The sequence below is a fragment of the Scatophagus argus genome, chromosome 16 (assembly GCF_020382885.2).
Source record: "Scatophagus argus isolate fScaArg1 chromosome 16, fScaArg1.pri, whole genome shotgun sequence".
In the NCBI taxonomy this organism is placed as follows: Eukaryota; Metazoa; Chordata; class Actinopteri; family Scatophagidae; genus Scatophagus; species Scatophagus argus.
The window spans coordinates 3,831,888-3,847,416 of NC_058508.1; the positions used below are offsets into that span (position 1 = coordinate 3,831,888).

At 39.6% G+C, this 15,529-nt stretch overlaps 1 protein-coding gene across 1 annotated transcript in view; it reads left to right on the plus strand.

Annotated features, from left to right (window-relative positions):
- The window catches only part of LOC124073472 (carbonic anhydrase-related protein 10-like), a 70,829-nt gene that overhangs the window by 44,087 nt on the left and 11,213 nt on the right, over positions 1 to 15,529 (plus strand). Inside the window, exons 4-6 of the mRNA XM_046415731.1 lie at positions 12,806 to 12,991; positions 14,368 to 14,463; positions 14,787 to 14,859. Of these exons, the coding sequence (XP_046271687.1) occupies positions 12,806 to 12,991; positions 14,368 to 14,463; positions 14,787 to 14,859 (355 nt within the window). The remainder of the gene's footprint in view (positions 1 to 12,805; positions 12,992 to 14,367; positions 14,464 to 14,786; positions 14,860 to 15,529) is intronic.

Here is a 15,529-nt window from a genome sequence, read left to right on the forward strand (position 1 = left end):
GAGTCTGAGCACTTCCTTGTTTAAGTCAAAAAGGTGTGAAAGTGTCAGGTGACCTCTGTGACTTTAGTTTGTGACTTTGTGTCTGTAGTTTGTTCTTTGGTGAAGGCGAGGGGGTGTTCATCAAGTCATAACTTAAGAGAACTTTAAAATGCTCACTTGCCTATTATGCTTTCAATATTTGTAGGCTGCTGTCAGTTGTTTTGTACAAACAGATAATATAGTTCCAAAGGTGGGTGTCCATTAATAGCCATTTAGCAACAACATCAGCCTGCCGTCTATTATATGTCAAATTGTGACCGTGCTGCTCAGAAAAGGCCATCAACACCATTTACATCCAACACAGTGACAGAGTGACCTTCACAGTGGCAGCAAAGAGATGCTACAGAGACGTGTGATGAGACCTCCACATATGACAAATGTCTTCACAAAGGCTGCGGACGCTGTGCAGCATGTTGACATTTTACTAATAGATGGGACAGGACACGTGCACGTGTATGTGTGCGCGTGTGTGTGTGTGTTGTGAAAGTGACAGTTCATTAGTCATCCTATCTCACAGGATGTCTCCAGACACAAGGGCGCGTGCACGTACATACACACACACACACATGCACACACACACACACACACACAAACAATTAGTCTCACACTAATTGATCTGTGACAACAATCTTTTATTAACTAACCCAGAGACAATTTCTTTATTGGATTTCATTTAATTTTGACGTGGCACTAATTAATGATATCCAAAAACTTCTGTTAAGTTTGATGATCAAGGCCAGGAGACAAACTACACCAAACTATACCCACCCAACCCTTTATGAGAGCCGGTCTACACTGCTCGACCTACTGATCTTGCTGGTGTAAATGCTGTGTTGCTAGCCAGTGTTTCACTACAATTTCATGATCTGTATCTGTAGACTTTGTCATGGACATGAAAAAAATCTGGGATCTCTGTCTCTATCTCTGAATGAAGTTAAAAATCATGTCATTATCTTTATTGATCATTATCAAAGGCAACCTGGTGCTTATCATCACTGGTAATGTGTGTTCTCTGAGTGAACAGGGCTGCAGCTTTGCCCCATGCACTCCACTTTAACTTTATTGAAATGCCATGACAAACAGGTGACTGCCTCTAACATATCAAGCACATTCAATGGACCAAAAAGAATTTTGTGAGTTACCACTGCAACATTTTACAAGCACACTTCAAGCCCACAGGAGGTAGACTACGCCAAAGTCTAGCTAGACTGAAGTCTGGTTGTTAATGATAAGTGAGTGCTGGTGGAAACGTCAGGAGAAATGATAGAAGTTGGGGTTTTATCTACTTTATTCTTAAAGGAAGCACCGGGGAGAATAGAGGAGACCATTTTGACTTGAGTGACAAGAGAAATGTCAGGAGAGGGCCGAGTGAAATAAAATGAGAAAAAGAAAGAAAACAGATTGAGAGGAGGCAGTGATTAGGGAGGGGAGAGGAGAGGGGCAAGTGTGAGGTGGAGAGCAGGACTAGAGAGAACAAGTCAGGAGGTTGGAAGAGAGGAGAAAAGAATAAAAGAGAGGTAAGAGGATGAGAGGAGATGAATGAGGAGAGTAGATGGAAGAAGACAGAGGTGAGCATGAGGTCACTCAAACAGGGAATTAATCATTTTGACAGCCTATCTGTCTCCCTCTCTCTGCCATACACACACACACACACACACACACACACATGCTCTCCTTCGGCCATTTAAGCACATATCAACACAAAGATTCACTGTGGAAAATAAGTGGATCAGTATCAGTGTGATGGGAACGCATGTATCTTTCTGATTCTAGGAGGATTTCTCACAGATTAAAACTGACAGGAAGTTCAGCCGCTGGCCTCCTTCACACCTGGAGTTTGGTTCATTTGGTCCAGGCAAATGACTCACTGTGTTGTCTTTTAGGTTTGGCGCCCATCATGTTCACGTCAGCTTGTTACAAATGAACCAAGAGGCGTATTCATCGAAATTACACACTATCTGATCTGGTTTCACAAAGTGCTCACAAAGAAAGCCGGCGACTAAAGCTCATATTAGATTAACAGTTTCAATTCTAAATGGAAAATTAATCAAGCGTTTGATTTCAAAAATCAAAAGAAGGATCATCGATTATCCCAGGATTGTCAATCTCAATTGCCTAGTGAAACAATTTTAAATGCATTATTTGGTTTGACCATATGTCTTTGTGTTGTACACCCCACCATGGTGCCTATCTTTCATTCAAGAATTTGTAAAAGTAAATGTTGAAATTGAAGCCAAAGTTAAATGTAGGTTTAATTGTAGTTTGGCTTTTGAATTTACTACAGTAATCATGTGCTTGAAACCCTCCTTACTGGTGGTCTCAGGTGGGTCGTTTAGTTTGCTCAACAGTTTTCACACCAGAGTGGTTGACTCAACAGTGTACACTATAGTCTGACAACTGGATTTTTCAGTCAGATTTGAGACCTTAGATTTGTTTGAGATCAATGAACTGTGACCAAGATTCGAACTGAGTGGGATTTTTTACAGTTCAAAAATGAACTTGTGGGAAAATTATGTGATGATGACCTCAAACCTGCCATTTTCTATGATGTAATGACTTGTCTAGCTAGGATTGTGTGACAGCCACTAGGTGATTTTATCATGAATTCTAACTCCCGTAAATCCATCTGCAGATCATGGCCTATCAAGGAAGTAATCTGCACAATGACGCATGTGCATATTTATAAGACCTTCATCTAGCCTGTGTGTATTAAAGTTTGCAGAGATACAACAAAGTTGATATTTTGTTTCTGTCTTAAAGCGTATCTTAGCCGTCACACATTAAAAAATTATTGAAACAACAGAAATACTGGGAGCACATGATCATTTTCCACACATGCCAATGCATTACAAGAATTGTTTTGTCCCCTCCCTGTTCATCACGTGAATGATACACAAAGTCTGGTTGCTGCTAGCGATGCAGGATGACATCGCTGAAACTGTCCAATCAATGATTTACTTTTAAATCCGTATGACTTTGTTTACAGCTCTCAGTTGGTTTGTAAAAAGTCAGTGCGAACTCAAAAGCAGAACTAAAAAAGCAAACTGTGCATCATTTTGTCCAACTTCAGTTTGCAACCAATCAAGCCCTTCAGCAGCAGCAACTCTCCCTTTCACTCTGACAGACATGGAATGATGTACTCTGTATTGGGTCTCTTTGCTCAAATGAAATTCTGGCAGGAAATCAGTCCTACCCACAGGACGTGACAAATTAAAAGTTTGCAGCAGAGCGCAGGAGGCACTGAAGTCACTGCAGTGCAGCTTTAAAGAAAATGATTAGCAGGACTACTTTTTCCCAGCAGCTCTAACGTGTTCATGCTGATATTTTGATTATTTTCCAAATTTTTACTTTGTTGAAAGTACCCAGAAAATAGAATTAAAATTGGGATCAACAGGCATGACGTTCACATCTCCCGTGTTTTTTTAAGGAAGGAAAAAAAAAGGTCAAATAAGCCTTTGGATGATAATACATTTTCAATGCAACCCATTAAATTGGACTTTTTATAAGATTTATCATACAAGTTGGTCACTATAGCAACTATATCTCTGATCTCAGACGTTAACTTGAAGTCAAAAACATCTGCTGCCATTGAAAATAAATTGACCAATTTTCAATAAGTGGGTTGAAAAAGAATGAAATACATGTGAGATTATGTGACCCAAAGACCAAGAGATTCCGCTGACCTACAAGTCTTCAAATGAAAGCCCTTGAGGCAATTTTATAACCGAACAGAGTGGAAAAAAAAGAAGCTCTTTGAAGCCATAAATACCGAGCATGCAGTCCATTCAGAGCTTAGAGATATATTAATTGTAAGGTCAGCATTTGATGATATAAATTCAACAAATCACAAAGAACAGAGATGGTTGTCTTTGCAGGGGTACAGTCATCCATATACAGACAAATAAACAAACCTAATTAAAAAGCTGAAGGTACTTGCTGTTTAATGAGGTCTTTGAATCAAGGAGAGGAATTTGTTTTGGATATGAATAAGTCCTGGAATGATTTTAACCTTCAAAGTTAATAAGCAGGTGTTAATAGCCTCACACTGGCTGAAGGTTACAAAGTTACTGCTCGTCTTCTGAAAGCAAGCGATCACATTGATGATTCCCACACGCTTTTTTCCATGAGCAGCACATAAAATTATTGTGAAGGTGTCCTGGGTGCCACATTTAGTAAACTGTTCTCTCATGAACATTCCATTTATAGCTGGAATTAGGGTGTGTAAATGTTGGGTTAACAGGATAATTGAACAGGACCAGATTTTGGCACATCACGAATGCAACATATCGTGCTGCTGAAAAAGAAGCAGTAAACATCTTTTTTGAAGTGTGGATTAGCCTGGTGAGAGATGCTCAGCCCTGCAGCTTTGTGTCTCTTCATCGTGAGTGCCTAGCTGGGATCCCCGAGGGTGGAGAATGGTTGGAAATCACCGGCCTCTAGCCGCATAATGCTGCAAAAGCGCAAGCAAAGCAGAGCGTTCTACTCACCATCCTCTAGCGTGATAATTAAGCCCACAGTGTCAACAGAGGGATAGCCAGAGAGCTTCTCTCTAATAGATACCGACAGAGCAGAGGCCTTAAATTAAAATCTCGGCCCTCACTGTGCGCTCATTGGGTTACATGCATTATGCAGTGGCCTATTACAGCCCAGGCCCAGGTGGGAGCGATCACTCTTCCTCTTTTAAATATTAGCATTTCATTTCACTTACTGTTTCTCTGAGGAGCTGAAGCTCTTCCTAACCCATTTCTCTCTTCATCCAAAAGTGTTTCTCTATGGCTCCCTCCAACCTATTTCTCTCTGCCAATCATCAAAGTTTGTCTAATTTGAGCCCAGTCTTGCCCATTTCTCTTTCCATCAGCTTTTTCTCATTTCCTCATTATGATTCTGTCGTTCTCTATGTCAGCTCTGCTAACTCTGTTTTCCTTGCCTCGTGTAGCTGTTTGACTGACTGAATCCTGATTCTCTGACAGCATCTGTTTCTCTTTGTGTTTATTCTTATAGTCAGATGTCATGGTTTGTTGGGTTAATATTATGCAGTACGCTTACTGTCGTCAGGATATTTTAATTAAAGTAATAATCCATGACATTTCAAAGAAGTATGAACAGCAGTGCTAGTCTCTCCCATCATCTGTCTGTAGCTGCAGGTATAATGATGATGCATACCCCAGTAACTACAGCTATATCACGACAACACCGTGTCCAGCTCTGTGAAGGAGAGGCGTCTTGCTATTTTTGTATGTGACTCATTTCACACTGACTGACCAAGCCATACATCTTGGTTAATTGCAAATTCAACCCCCAGCAGAAGCAAAAGGTATGAACTGAGCAAATTGTGTTGTTTTGAACAGTCATTTTTCTGGAAAGTTCAAGCCAACCTTGATTCTTTCTCACTGTGTAAGTTAGTGTCTTTGTTTAGTTCATATTCATATATTTTCATATATTACACTTATTTCAGCATATGTACACTTTGTTAAATACTGCAGGCTTGTTGCGCCCAGTTACTTTTGCTTAACTATAACACTTGTTGGAGCAGGTTATGTAAACTTAAACTAAATATAGGACTTCTTGCACCAAGCATCTGTATTTGATGTTATACACATACACGTTACTGTACAAGTATTAAATCTTTGTTTGCTGTTAGATGTGTCTGGAGGGCGGTACGGTGGTGCAGTGGTTAGCACTGTCGCCTCATAGCAAGAGGGTTCCAGGTTCGAATCCCGGTCTGGGCCCTTCTATGTGGAGTTTGCATGTTCTCCCTGTGCTTGTGTGGCTTTTCTCCTGGTACTCCAGCTTCCTCCCACAATACCAAAAACATGCACATTAGGTTAATTGGCTACTCTAAATTGCCCCTAGGTGTGAGTGTGAGAGTGTGTGGTTGTTTGTCTTTGTGTGTTGGCCCTCTGATTGACTGGCGACCAGTGCAGGGTGTACCCCGCCTCTCGCCCGTAGTCAGCTGGGATAGGCTCCAGCTCCCCCGGGACCCTGACGGATAAGCGGTATAGAAAATGGATGGATGGATGTGTCTGGCATTTTTTTCTTGGACAGTGGTGGATTTTTTTAGATGCAGCACCAATTCTTTAAATGGGACCAGTATTAGACATCAAGATCACTTTATGGAGACCGTTTCTATACTGTCTCTACTTCTAAGGCAAGTGATGTCAAAGTAACGTCTCCAGGGTTGGCTTGCCAAACAGGTAGGGGGTTTGATAGATGTGGGTGGCAAGGAGGGTCTGATGAAAACATGCTGTCGGATTACTACTTTATAGGTAATGTTTGTGGAGTTTGACCAACACAGGTCAGGATATGTCAACCTCTGCTGCTTTTATTCTTAAGATTCTTTTTTTACAGTTTGTTTCTCACAATTAGGGAGGACAAGACTATGCAGTGCTTTAACATTGTTCCAGAATCATGTTTCTGATGGTCCAGCTTGGAACAGATGTCAGAAATGTGAATGTATTCACTTCACAAAGTTGCAAAAGCCCAGCAAGCTAAAAAAAAAAAAAAAAACCGGTTGATTAATCTGAAAGCTGTGCCCTTCCACATGACAAGCAGTTTGGTCAGAACATTTACAAAGATAAAAAGGACAAAAAAAAGAAAAGACAAACATTTAGCGTTGCTTCATTTCACCTCTTTGCCAGCAGGGTTTGAGGCAGCTCAGAGGTCCTCATTAGATTTCATGTCCAGCGCCTTAACCACTCAACCATCACGGCTCTCCTTTTCTTTCCTTTCATCTTTGCCATCATTAATTCCATCTTCATGTATCTGCCTTTCTCTATCAGTCCCTTTTCTGGGCAAATTTTGCCTTCTTTTCCCATATTTCCATTTTCCTGCTGCTCTCTCTTTTACTATTCCTGTATCTAATTTTGTTCATTAGTGCCGCGCCCCTCCATTCTTTCCAATTCCGTCTATCCTGCTTTTTCAGAATTCTCAGTCTTTCCTCTCTGTACTTGATTCCATCACATGCTTGACACAAAACAGATGAAGGCTTTGAAGATTTGCCTTGTGCTCATTTAGTTTTCTAAGACCACACATCAAACAGTTTTAACCAGTTTGTGCTCAATTACTTGCAGTGGGTTTGATTTGTTTTCTTCAGTCCGGTGCAGGGAGCTTAAATTTTACCAAACTCCACCTGCTGTGCAACAACCCCGTCATCTAATTAGGCTTGCTGCAGTAGTGTTACCACTGCTACAGAATGTATCGCCATACACCAGTTACACGTCCATCATATTACTTGCTACTTACTCTGGCATACCTGCATCTCATGCAACTTTGTGAAAAAGATGTGAAAATGCTTTAAGGTTTCTGCTGCCCCCACACTTCAGATCATGCTATGTTTCAGAAGATAAGGTAAAAAAAACACCCCCAGAGCTTTGTCTTTATTTAGTTGTCACAGTGATTTCTCACAAATGTAGCTCCCGTTTTCCTTTATAGCTCAAAATGCTTACGATTATATAATCATCCATATGTTGTTCTGAATTTCAGGTTTTAGACATTTTTAGTACTTTTTTTTTGCTCCTCATGGGGTCAAATGTAAGAATATCTCATCGGCATACACTTTTATTATTTTATTATTTCATTAAATACTATCCGGTGTTGGACATATGGGAAAGAACACAGTCAGGTGACTTATTAGCTTGAACTTTGTTGTCACATGACCTAAGGTAACAGTTTGGTTAGGTTTGTTTAAAAAAGTACATGATGCAGCTTATGTGGCAAATGTGTCGTAATTTAAATATGTTATGTAAGGTAAAATAAGATTAAGGCGGACTTTGGTTTCACGTGGGACATGAACAGTGGTCTCCTATATGAAAGATCAGCTCATCTTCCTCCATGTGGTGGTCTTTCTGACTGTGTCTTTCTGAGCTTAAGGGGACGGCATGTGAGACATGTGGAATAAAGCATTGTTATAACACATGAAATGACTTAAGATATTGCTGTGTTGTTCATATGCCAATGTGAATTAAAGACACATTTAATTTGAGAATTAAAACCTGGTCTCATCAGCTGTTAACAGCGCCGCTCAGCAACAACAGTAGCAGTAGCGGGATTTCGTTGGGAATTTTGTTCCCAGGATTGCACATAATTTCATTCAATAAAGACTTCAAGCAGAGAAACAACCTAAACAATCCATTGAGTTTGTGAGCTCTCTGCTTAACTGGACAAAACTTTCGCATAGTTTATGATAAAGACATACAGTTTTTGTACTATCAGCTTTGGCCTCTTAACTTCCTGCAAGCAGTTTGTACTCTGAAAGAAGAGGTTAAATAAAAGAGAATGAACAGCCTCTTCCATTTTGAACTTTCACACTCTTGATTTTCTCAAGGGTCGGCACCAATCAGACAACTGGTTATTCAATGGTGCAAATCAGCAGGTCAAGATTATCCAAAATTTGTACTTGACAGAATTTTTTTTGTGTGGATTTTCTTCACCCTTGAAAGTGAATTCACTAATACCAGCGATTACATTTCAAAGGGTGGATTTTTCTGGGCAGTTTTGCAGTTAGTGTGACCAGACTTTTAATGCAAGGGTTGGCTTGCCAAACAGGTAGGGGGTTTGATAGATGTGGGTGGCAAGGAGGGTCTGATGAAAACATGCTGTCGGATTACTACTTTATAGGTAATGTTTGTGGAGTTTGACCAACACAGGTCAGGATATGTCAACCTCTGCTGCTTTTATTCTTAAGATTCTTTTTTTACAGTTTGTTTCTCACAATTAGGGAGGACAAGACTATGCAGTGCTTTAACATTGTTCCAGAATCATGTTTCTGATGGTCCAGCTTGGAACAGATGTCAGAAATGTGAATGTATTCACTTCACAAAGTTGCAAAAGCCCAGCAAGCTAAAAAAAAAAAAAAAAACCGGTTGATTAATCTGAAAGCTGTGCCCTTCCACATGACAAGCAGTTTTAAATTTATTAAAAAATTTAAAAAAAAAAATTTAAAAAAAAAAAAAAAATTTATTTTTAGCATGTACAAATAAAAATAAATGAAATAATCTCCAAAATAATCTTAAAAGCATTAAAATATAACATCTAATGTTTTACCTGTTGCCCATAACCACAGTTGCTGGGGAAAATGTGATTCCAGCAGCTTCCTCGGGGTCCTGTCCTGTCACCGTGCAGATGAACAGCCTCCATTATTCACAACTAACAGTGTAACTTCAGCTGCTATGGAGTGTATTCTCTCATCCATCTAGGAACTGTCGTGTCCCCCTGGCTGCAACCCATTTGTTGTGTTTATATAACTTCAAAACATTTTTTTTCCTATATTTCTGTTACAGTACAGCTGGTGCAACGCAAGAGCTTTTACAGCTGTAGTGATATGTCGGTGTGAAGTTCATTTTTAATCTCGGATAACATTTTAGTGAATGGGACTGAACGGTTAATATTATATAACAATTTGGATGCGTGGATTATGCTAATGATGATCAAAGGTCACAAACACACACCTACTTGAGGCTTTCAAGAGGCTTGAACGAGTCTGTACAATTAAGAGACAGTCGTGTCTCATTTAAAAAAGTAAAAAAGATTTAGGAAAAATGTTCTGCTTTCTTTGAAAAAAAAATATCTCTACATAATAGAAAGTGAAAGGAATATGCTTAGCCTCTGTGCTGCCTGTCACTAAACCTGTTGAGTGACGTAGAGGAGTGAAAAAGTCATTTTTAGATCCTAAATCCTCCGCCTCTTTTAAAAATGATGTTGTGCTTTTCTTTAAGGATTATTCTGTGAATAGATTTCAGGCTGGTGAGTAAAGGTTTAATTTCATCGTACCGCAGCAGTGACATGCCACAATTAAACTGAGGCTGAGTGCTTTTTTCCCTCTTTCATTATATACAAACAGCAATAATAGATGCAACAAATGTCATATAATATGTATGATGAATACAGTTGGCATGCGGATAAAGAGCATTAATGGTTTATGTGTTGCCAGAGGCGCCTGTGAGGCGCTGACAACATACAGCTATGGGGCCAGAGGAACAACAGGAAAAGATGTTTTAATCCGCACAAACAGAACCGTTTCATTTGTCATGAGCTGTAAATATAGAAGAGCAGGACACAGCAAGGCACAAGGACAACAACCTCACACTGAATGCAAAGGGCAACTGAAGAAGACACGGTCAACAAGACAACACTGTACACTTCCAGGTTTAGCGCAGTTCCTATGAGCACACGACAGAGACGAAGACTTATAAATGACGTCTTGATGAAGATACAGATGAATGCTCGGTGATGGTTCTGCTTGATCTTACTGTAATGGATCATAGCATTATGATTGACAGGTTGAGAACCAGTGGTTCTCTTATTAGTTTTCTATTAAAATTAGTGCCTATTAGAAAATCAATTGTGTCCGGTGATGCCTCTTCTCAAGTACTTTGTATGTTTGTATGAGGCTCCACAGAGCTCCATCCTAGGACACATTTTCATTTTCTCCATATTTCTTCCCTTTGGCCCACATTACAACAACAGCTGTGGTGTTTCATTTTATTGCCAGGCATTGCTGCTCAGCTGTACATGTTCCGAGACGTACCCTCACAGCCCAGTCTGATGAAGAACAGTTATGTTCCAGATGTCTTTCATTGAATTCATTTCAATCTGGATGTTACTTAACTATTAATCAATAAAAGTGAATATAATAGTGGCTGAATATTTTCATACAGTTGAACTGTCAAGTTTGTAGTCATGCTACACCAACATAGAGTGGCAAAAACTGGATGTTTCCACCAGCCACTAACTTTTACTTTTAGTGATCTATTCCAAAGATTTAGGCATCAATTTTAGCTAATTATTTGCTCACAGGCCCTCAGTTGTAGTAACACTTAACTTAATTGTTATGGCTGACTCAATAAGTGGATGTGCTTTTAATCAAATTAGTTGAGCTGCTCTACAATCTTTCAACATACTCCCTAGTCTCCCAGTAGCAGAAATACACCTTGGAGTACAGCTACCGCTGGATCATATCACTGATCTAAGTTACCTTCCCTGTGTAACTGCGTAGGTGTTTGTTATTATGGTTATTATCATTTTAGTTCATATGTTATGTTTCTTTCCTCCAGTTACCATAGTTCACCAAAGAAATCTAATCTCTGTTTATCATCTTTTGTGTAACACAGTGTTTATGTGTGGTGGATTTTTGCCCTGGTTGGGTTTTATGGCCTTTTTTTCACATTCCACCCCTGCTCAGGACTGTAGTACTGTGTACCTTTGAGTGTGTATAAAGGCCAAAGTAAACACTGAATAATTCATTCTACAAAGTATCTATACGCCTTGTTTCTGCTTTATGAGTTTTATATGCCTCTGAGTGATTGAAATGTCCAGGTTCAGTGACTGTGACATGTAGTATGACAAAAAGTGGAGAAACTCTGAGAAACCTGTCAGTCACACACACACAAAAAAACACTGACATGACTGACTGTGAAAATGTACTTTTCGTGAGTGAAGTTGGATTTTTTTGATTTATCACCACTTTGACCTGCTACACTCGAAATGGCTTTAACTTGGTTGAAGATAAATCTTCAAGCACCTCAGTTCCTTGTAGCTTCACACTGTTACGCTGAACAAATTCATGTGTTTTGTTTAAAAATCAGACCCAATTTATTGAGAACGAAAACTCCCCCAAATTTCTTTGTTTTGTTTTGTTGGTTGGCTGACTTGCTGAATGGGAAGCAGGATAGTGCAATAAGGCTTTCAAGACAGCCAATGAAAAATCAAAATATCTTAACATGTTAATTAAAATGTTAATTAATATGTGAAGAGCCTATTCAGTATCTCCATGTATAGTACATGAGCAAACACACAATCCGGCACCACCCAGTACAGCATTCTGTAGTCGAGCTTACAACATAGATTGCTTCTTGCTCTTAGCATAACATGACATTAATATCCAGAGTGAACCAGTGAAGTGTCCTATTATTTTATAATTAGGCTGAAAGCTCACTAAAGTTTCCAAAAGAGGTTGCAGTAAACTCTGTCACACATCACAACACATCCCACTTTTTCCATGCTGCATTCTGCATTCTGTCAGAAGACAAAGCTGCTATAGTTCTGTAAAGTGGGCCACGGTGTTGCTAGGGCTGGAGGCAATGGGATTACCCATGTTAAAAATAAATTACAGCACAGTGGGTCAAAGTGTCATGTACCCTATATTAAGCTTAGAATAATTCTAATTATACTAAAAGTAACAGCCACATGAGAAAATCAGGAGAAGTAATTAGCCAAGTTTACATTTTAGGGCACAATTCCAGCATTTTAGTCCCCAATGGCAGCAATGTATATTATTTTCGGACAGCATCACTCAATATGATTATTATGATAGCTACGCTAGCCGCTCTATGAGGCTGTATTGCCAAAATCAAAACAACCATTGCATTGCATTATATTATAAATATGCAATAAGGTGCTAGGATGGCAGTCCCTATAACTGACTTCCTTTCTGAGCAGTGTCACTCTCGCTGCTGTGCTCAGATTATAAATCATTATTAGTATTATAACAGTGAGGGATAATTGGGGATTCTACATATGAAAAGAGCATTTTTTCCGAAATACATAGATAGATAAATGCACTATCAACAGCAAGTAAAGCAATGAAGTAATGTTAAAGGAATGTTTTCATATTATTACTTTTTTAACAAGAAGCATCTGGTGGGCCAATTGAACTTTATGTTAGGCCAACTTTAGGCCATAGGCCTCACTTTGGGCAGCCCTGAATTAAATGCTGCGGTGCAGCAGTGAAATTACAGCTTATAGCTGACATCTGTCTGTTTCTCTGTAGATGGGAGGCACCATGTACAACACGGGGAAGCACGTGTCCCTGCGGCCGGACAAAGCCCACCTGGTGAACATCTCGGGGGGCCCGCTGGGTTACAGCTACAGGCTGGAAGAGGTCCGCCTCCATTTTGGGAGCGAGGATTCCCAGGGTTCAGAGCACCTCCTCAATGGACAGGGCTTTCCTGGAGAGGTAAGAGAAGAGACAGACATGACACACACACTGGATAAAAACAAAATATTTGTAGGACACACAAGACCACAGACAGACACTTTCACACATTACAAAACACTACATAAACGACGGAGCAGTGAATAACAGCAGGCTGATAAGATAATTGCTGATAGCTGACAGACACAATGGTAAGCTCATTATGATTAATAACTGCACAGTTATGTAATGCTAGATAAACACACATGTGCAAGTGCGAATGTGCACACAGAACACTCACACAGACTAAATTATTCCAATACAGTCGTGTCTCACCAAGAGGAAAACTTTTCACTTAAGAGCTGAAGTCATCTCGAAGCTTTTTATCAGCCTTGAATTGAATTCGAACCTGGTTGTCAAAGTTGGAACAGCAAGTGTTTTCTTGTCCTTGTGGAGGCTGTGTGGAGAGTCCCTGAGCTTCCTTAACTAGTCACGGATCACAATACTGCATTTTGTTCTGTAAATCCTCTCCGACACTCCGAGACGTTAAAAGAAAGCTGTACACATTTCTCCTGCTTGTTATGCGGACTGAGTTCGTGCTTCTACATCTGTCTGACGTGATCTAAAGGAGGATGTAATCTCATTGTTTGTTTGTTTCAAATTCCTTGAGCAGACATAAAGGATTGTATGGATACTAGAGGATGAAGCTGAGTTTCTGAAGCCAAAATCTAGAACATAATCCATCTGTGCTAAATATTATGTTATACTACTCCAGAAAACAGTGGAATGGTCTTCATGATGGAAGATCTACCCAAACTTGATGTGCATAAACAAATTTTCCCCCAAAGGACCCTACATGTTAGTGAATAAAAAGTGATTCAATCTGTTGTACCACTTCCCAGTGATTGAAACAAATTCAGTCAATAGCCATGTTTCCATCTTATTGTCAAATGAATTTGGAGCAAATAAACTAGACTAAACAAGAGGCTACATTATGCATGACTGCAACAGTAGAAGAAGTAGAAGTAGCCGACCGACCAAGAAATCTCAAAGACAAAAAAGAAGAAGAAACAAACTGTGAAAGTTAATCTGGGAATGGGAATATTATGTGACTATCCGGGAACCTGTTGACATTGTGAACATCTTCTTCATCATCTTTTTCTTCTTCTTCTTCTCTTTCTTCTTGTCTCAGAGTATAAAACCTTGAAACTTAACAAGAATTTTTGAATTTCGTCTTTTTGGTCAAACCTTTCTAAAGTGATACTTCATAATGAACATAAAAATGTGCTAATAACAGCTAATAAGAATGATAAAGGAAGAATGATGACTCGACAGCTCTGATGAAGTGAAAACAGTAACCATATTGTTTCCATTACTTGAGTTTTGCTTGTAAGGCTCTGTGTCATTGTGTCTTTCAGGTCCAGCTGATCCATTACAACCAGGATCTATATGCCAACTACACTGAGGCAGCTAGGAGCCCTCATGGCATCGCTGTGGTCTCCATCTTCATAAAGGTCAGTATGTCCTTCTGGGAGTACAGTGAAACACAACAAAGGACCAAATAAGAACGAGAGCTCAGAGGATGGTTAGACTCACTCAGTAACATATAGTTGATTAAAAACATTCACTCTCAGCTGTGGATTATGGATTGTCATTACACTAATGTGAGGACTGCAGTACAACATACATCACTGTTTCGGTTGGCTACTTGCTACATGTGTTTTACTGCATTTGTGTGTGTGTGTGTGTGTGTGTGTGTGTGTGTGTGTGTATTGTGGTTTGTGATGAATATTTGATCTCCTCTTCTCTCTCTCTCTCTCTCTTTGTCATGTCTCAGCTCTCTGAAAACTCCAACTCCTTCCTCAACCGCATGCTCAACAGAGATACCATCACCAGAATCACCTACAGACGTAAGGCACTCTCTCTCTTTCTCTCTCTCTCTCTCTCTCTCACACACACACACACACACACACTGTTTCTTCTGTTTTGTCCCTAGACAAGCTAGTTCTGCTTTGAACCTCTACAAGGATATATTTTGCTCTTGAAGTAAAATGAGGGCTTGAAATCAGCTGTAAAAAATCTGTTTGCCAGTAAGTCATCTTTACTAGAGGAATTCTGACAATAACTGAAACTTTCTTACCATCACATCTGTGTGCACACATAGATATTCTACTCCTCTTGTGATCTGAATTCACTTCACGATGGATTCACTTCATGATGAATCACAAAGTCCCAATTGTTTGTTTGTTTGCAGGGTATTTCAAAAAAAATGTTTTCTGTGAGCCAAAGATCATGTCGTGCAGGTTTGGATTTCTTAAAGGATTTCTTTGGAGGTCCAGCAAGATGTGCTTCGTAATGCATTTCAAGAATAAAACACGAACCACTGATGACCATTTTTAAATAAACTATTGGAAAGCAGACTGTGACGCACACGATTAATGAGACCTGAAATCTGATGTCCTCATACTTCAACAGCAGAATAACAAGTTAGAATGGAGCACTCTGAGGTGTGTGTGTGTGTGTGTGTGTGTGTGCTTATTTTGTACCAGCCTGGTGCACATGATTTAATCAAGATAAACA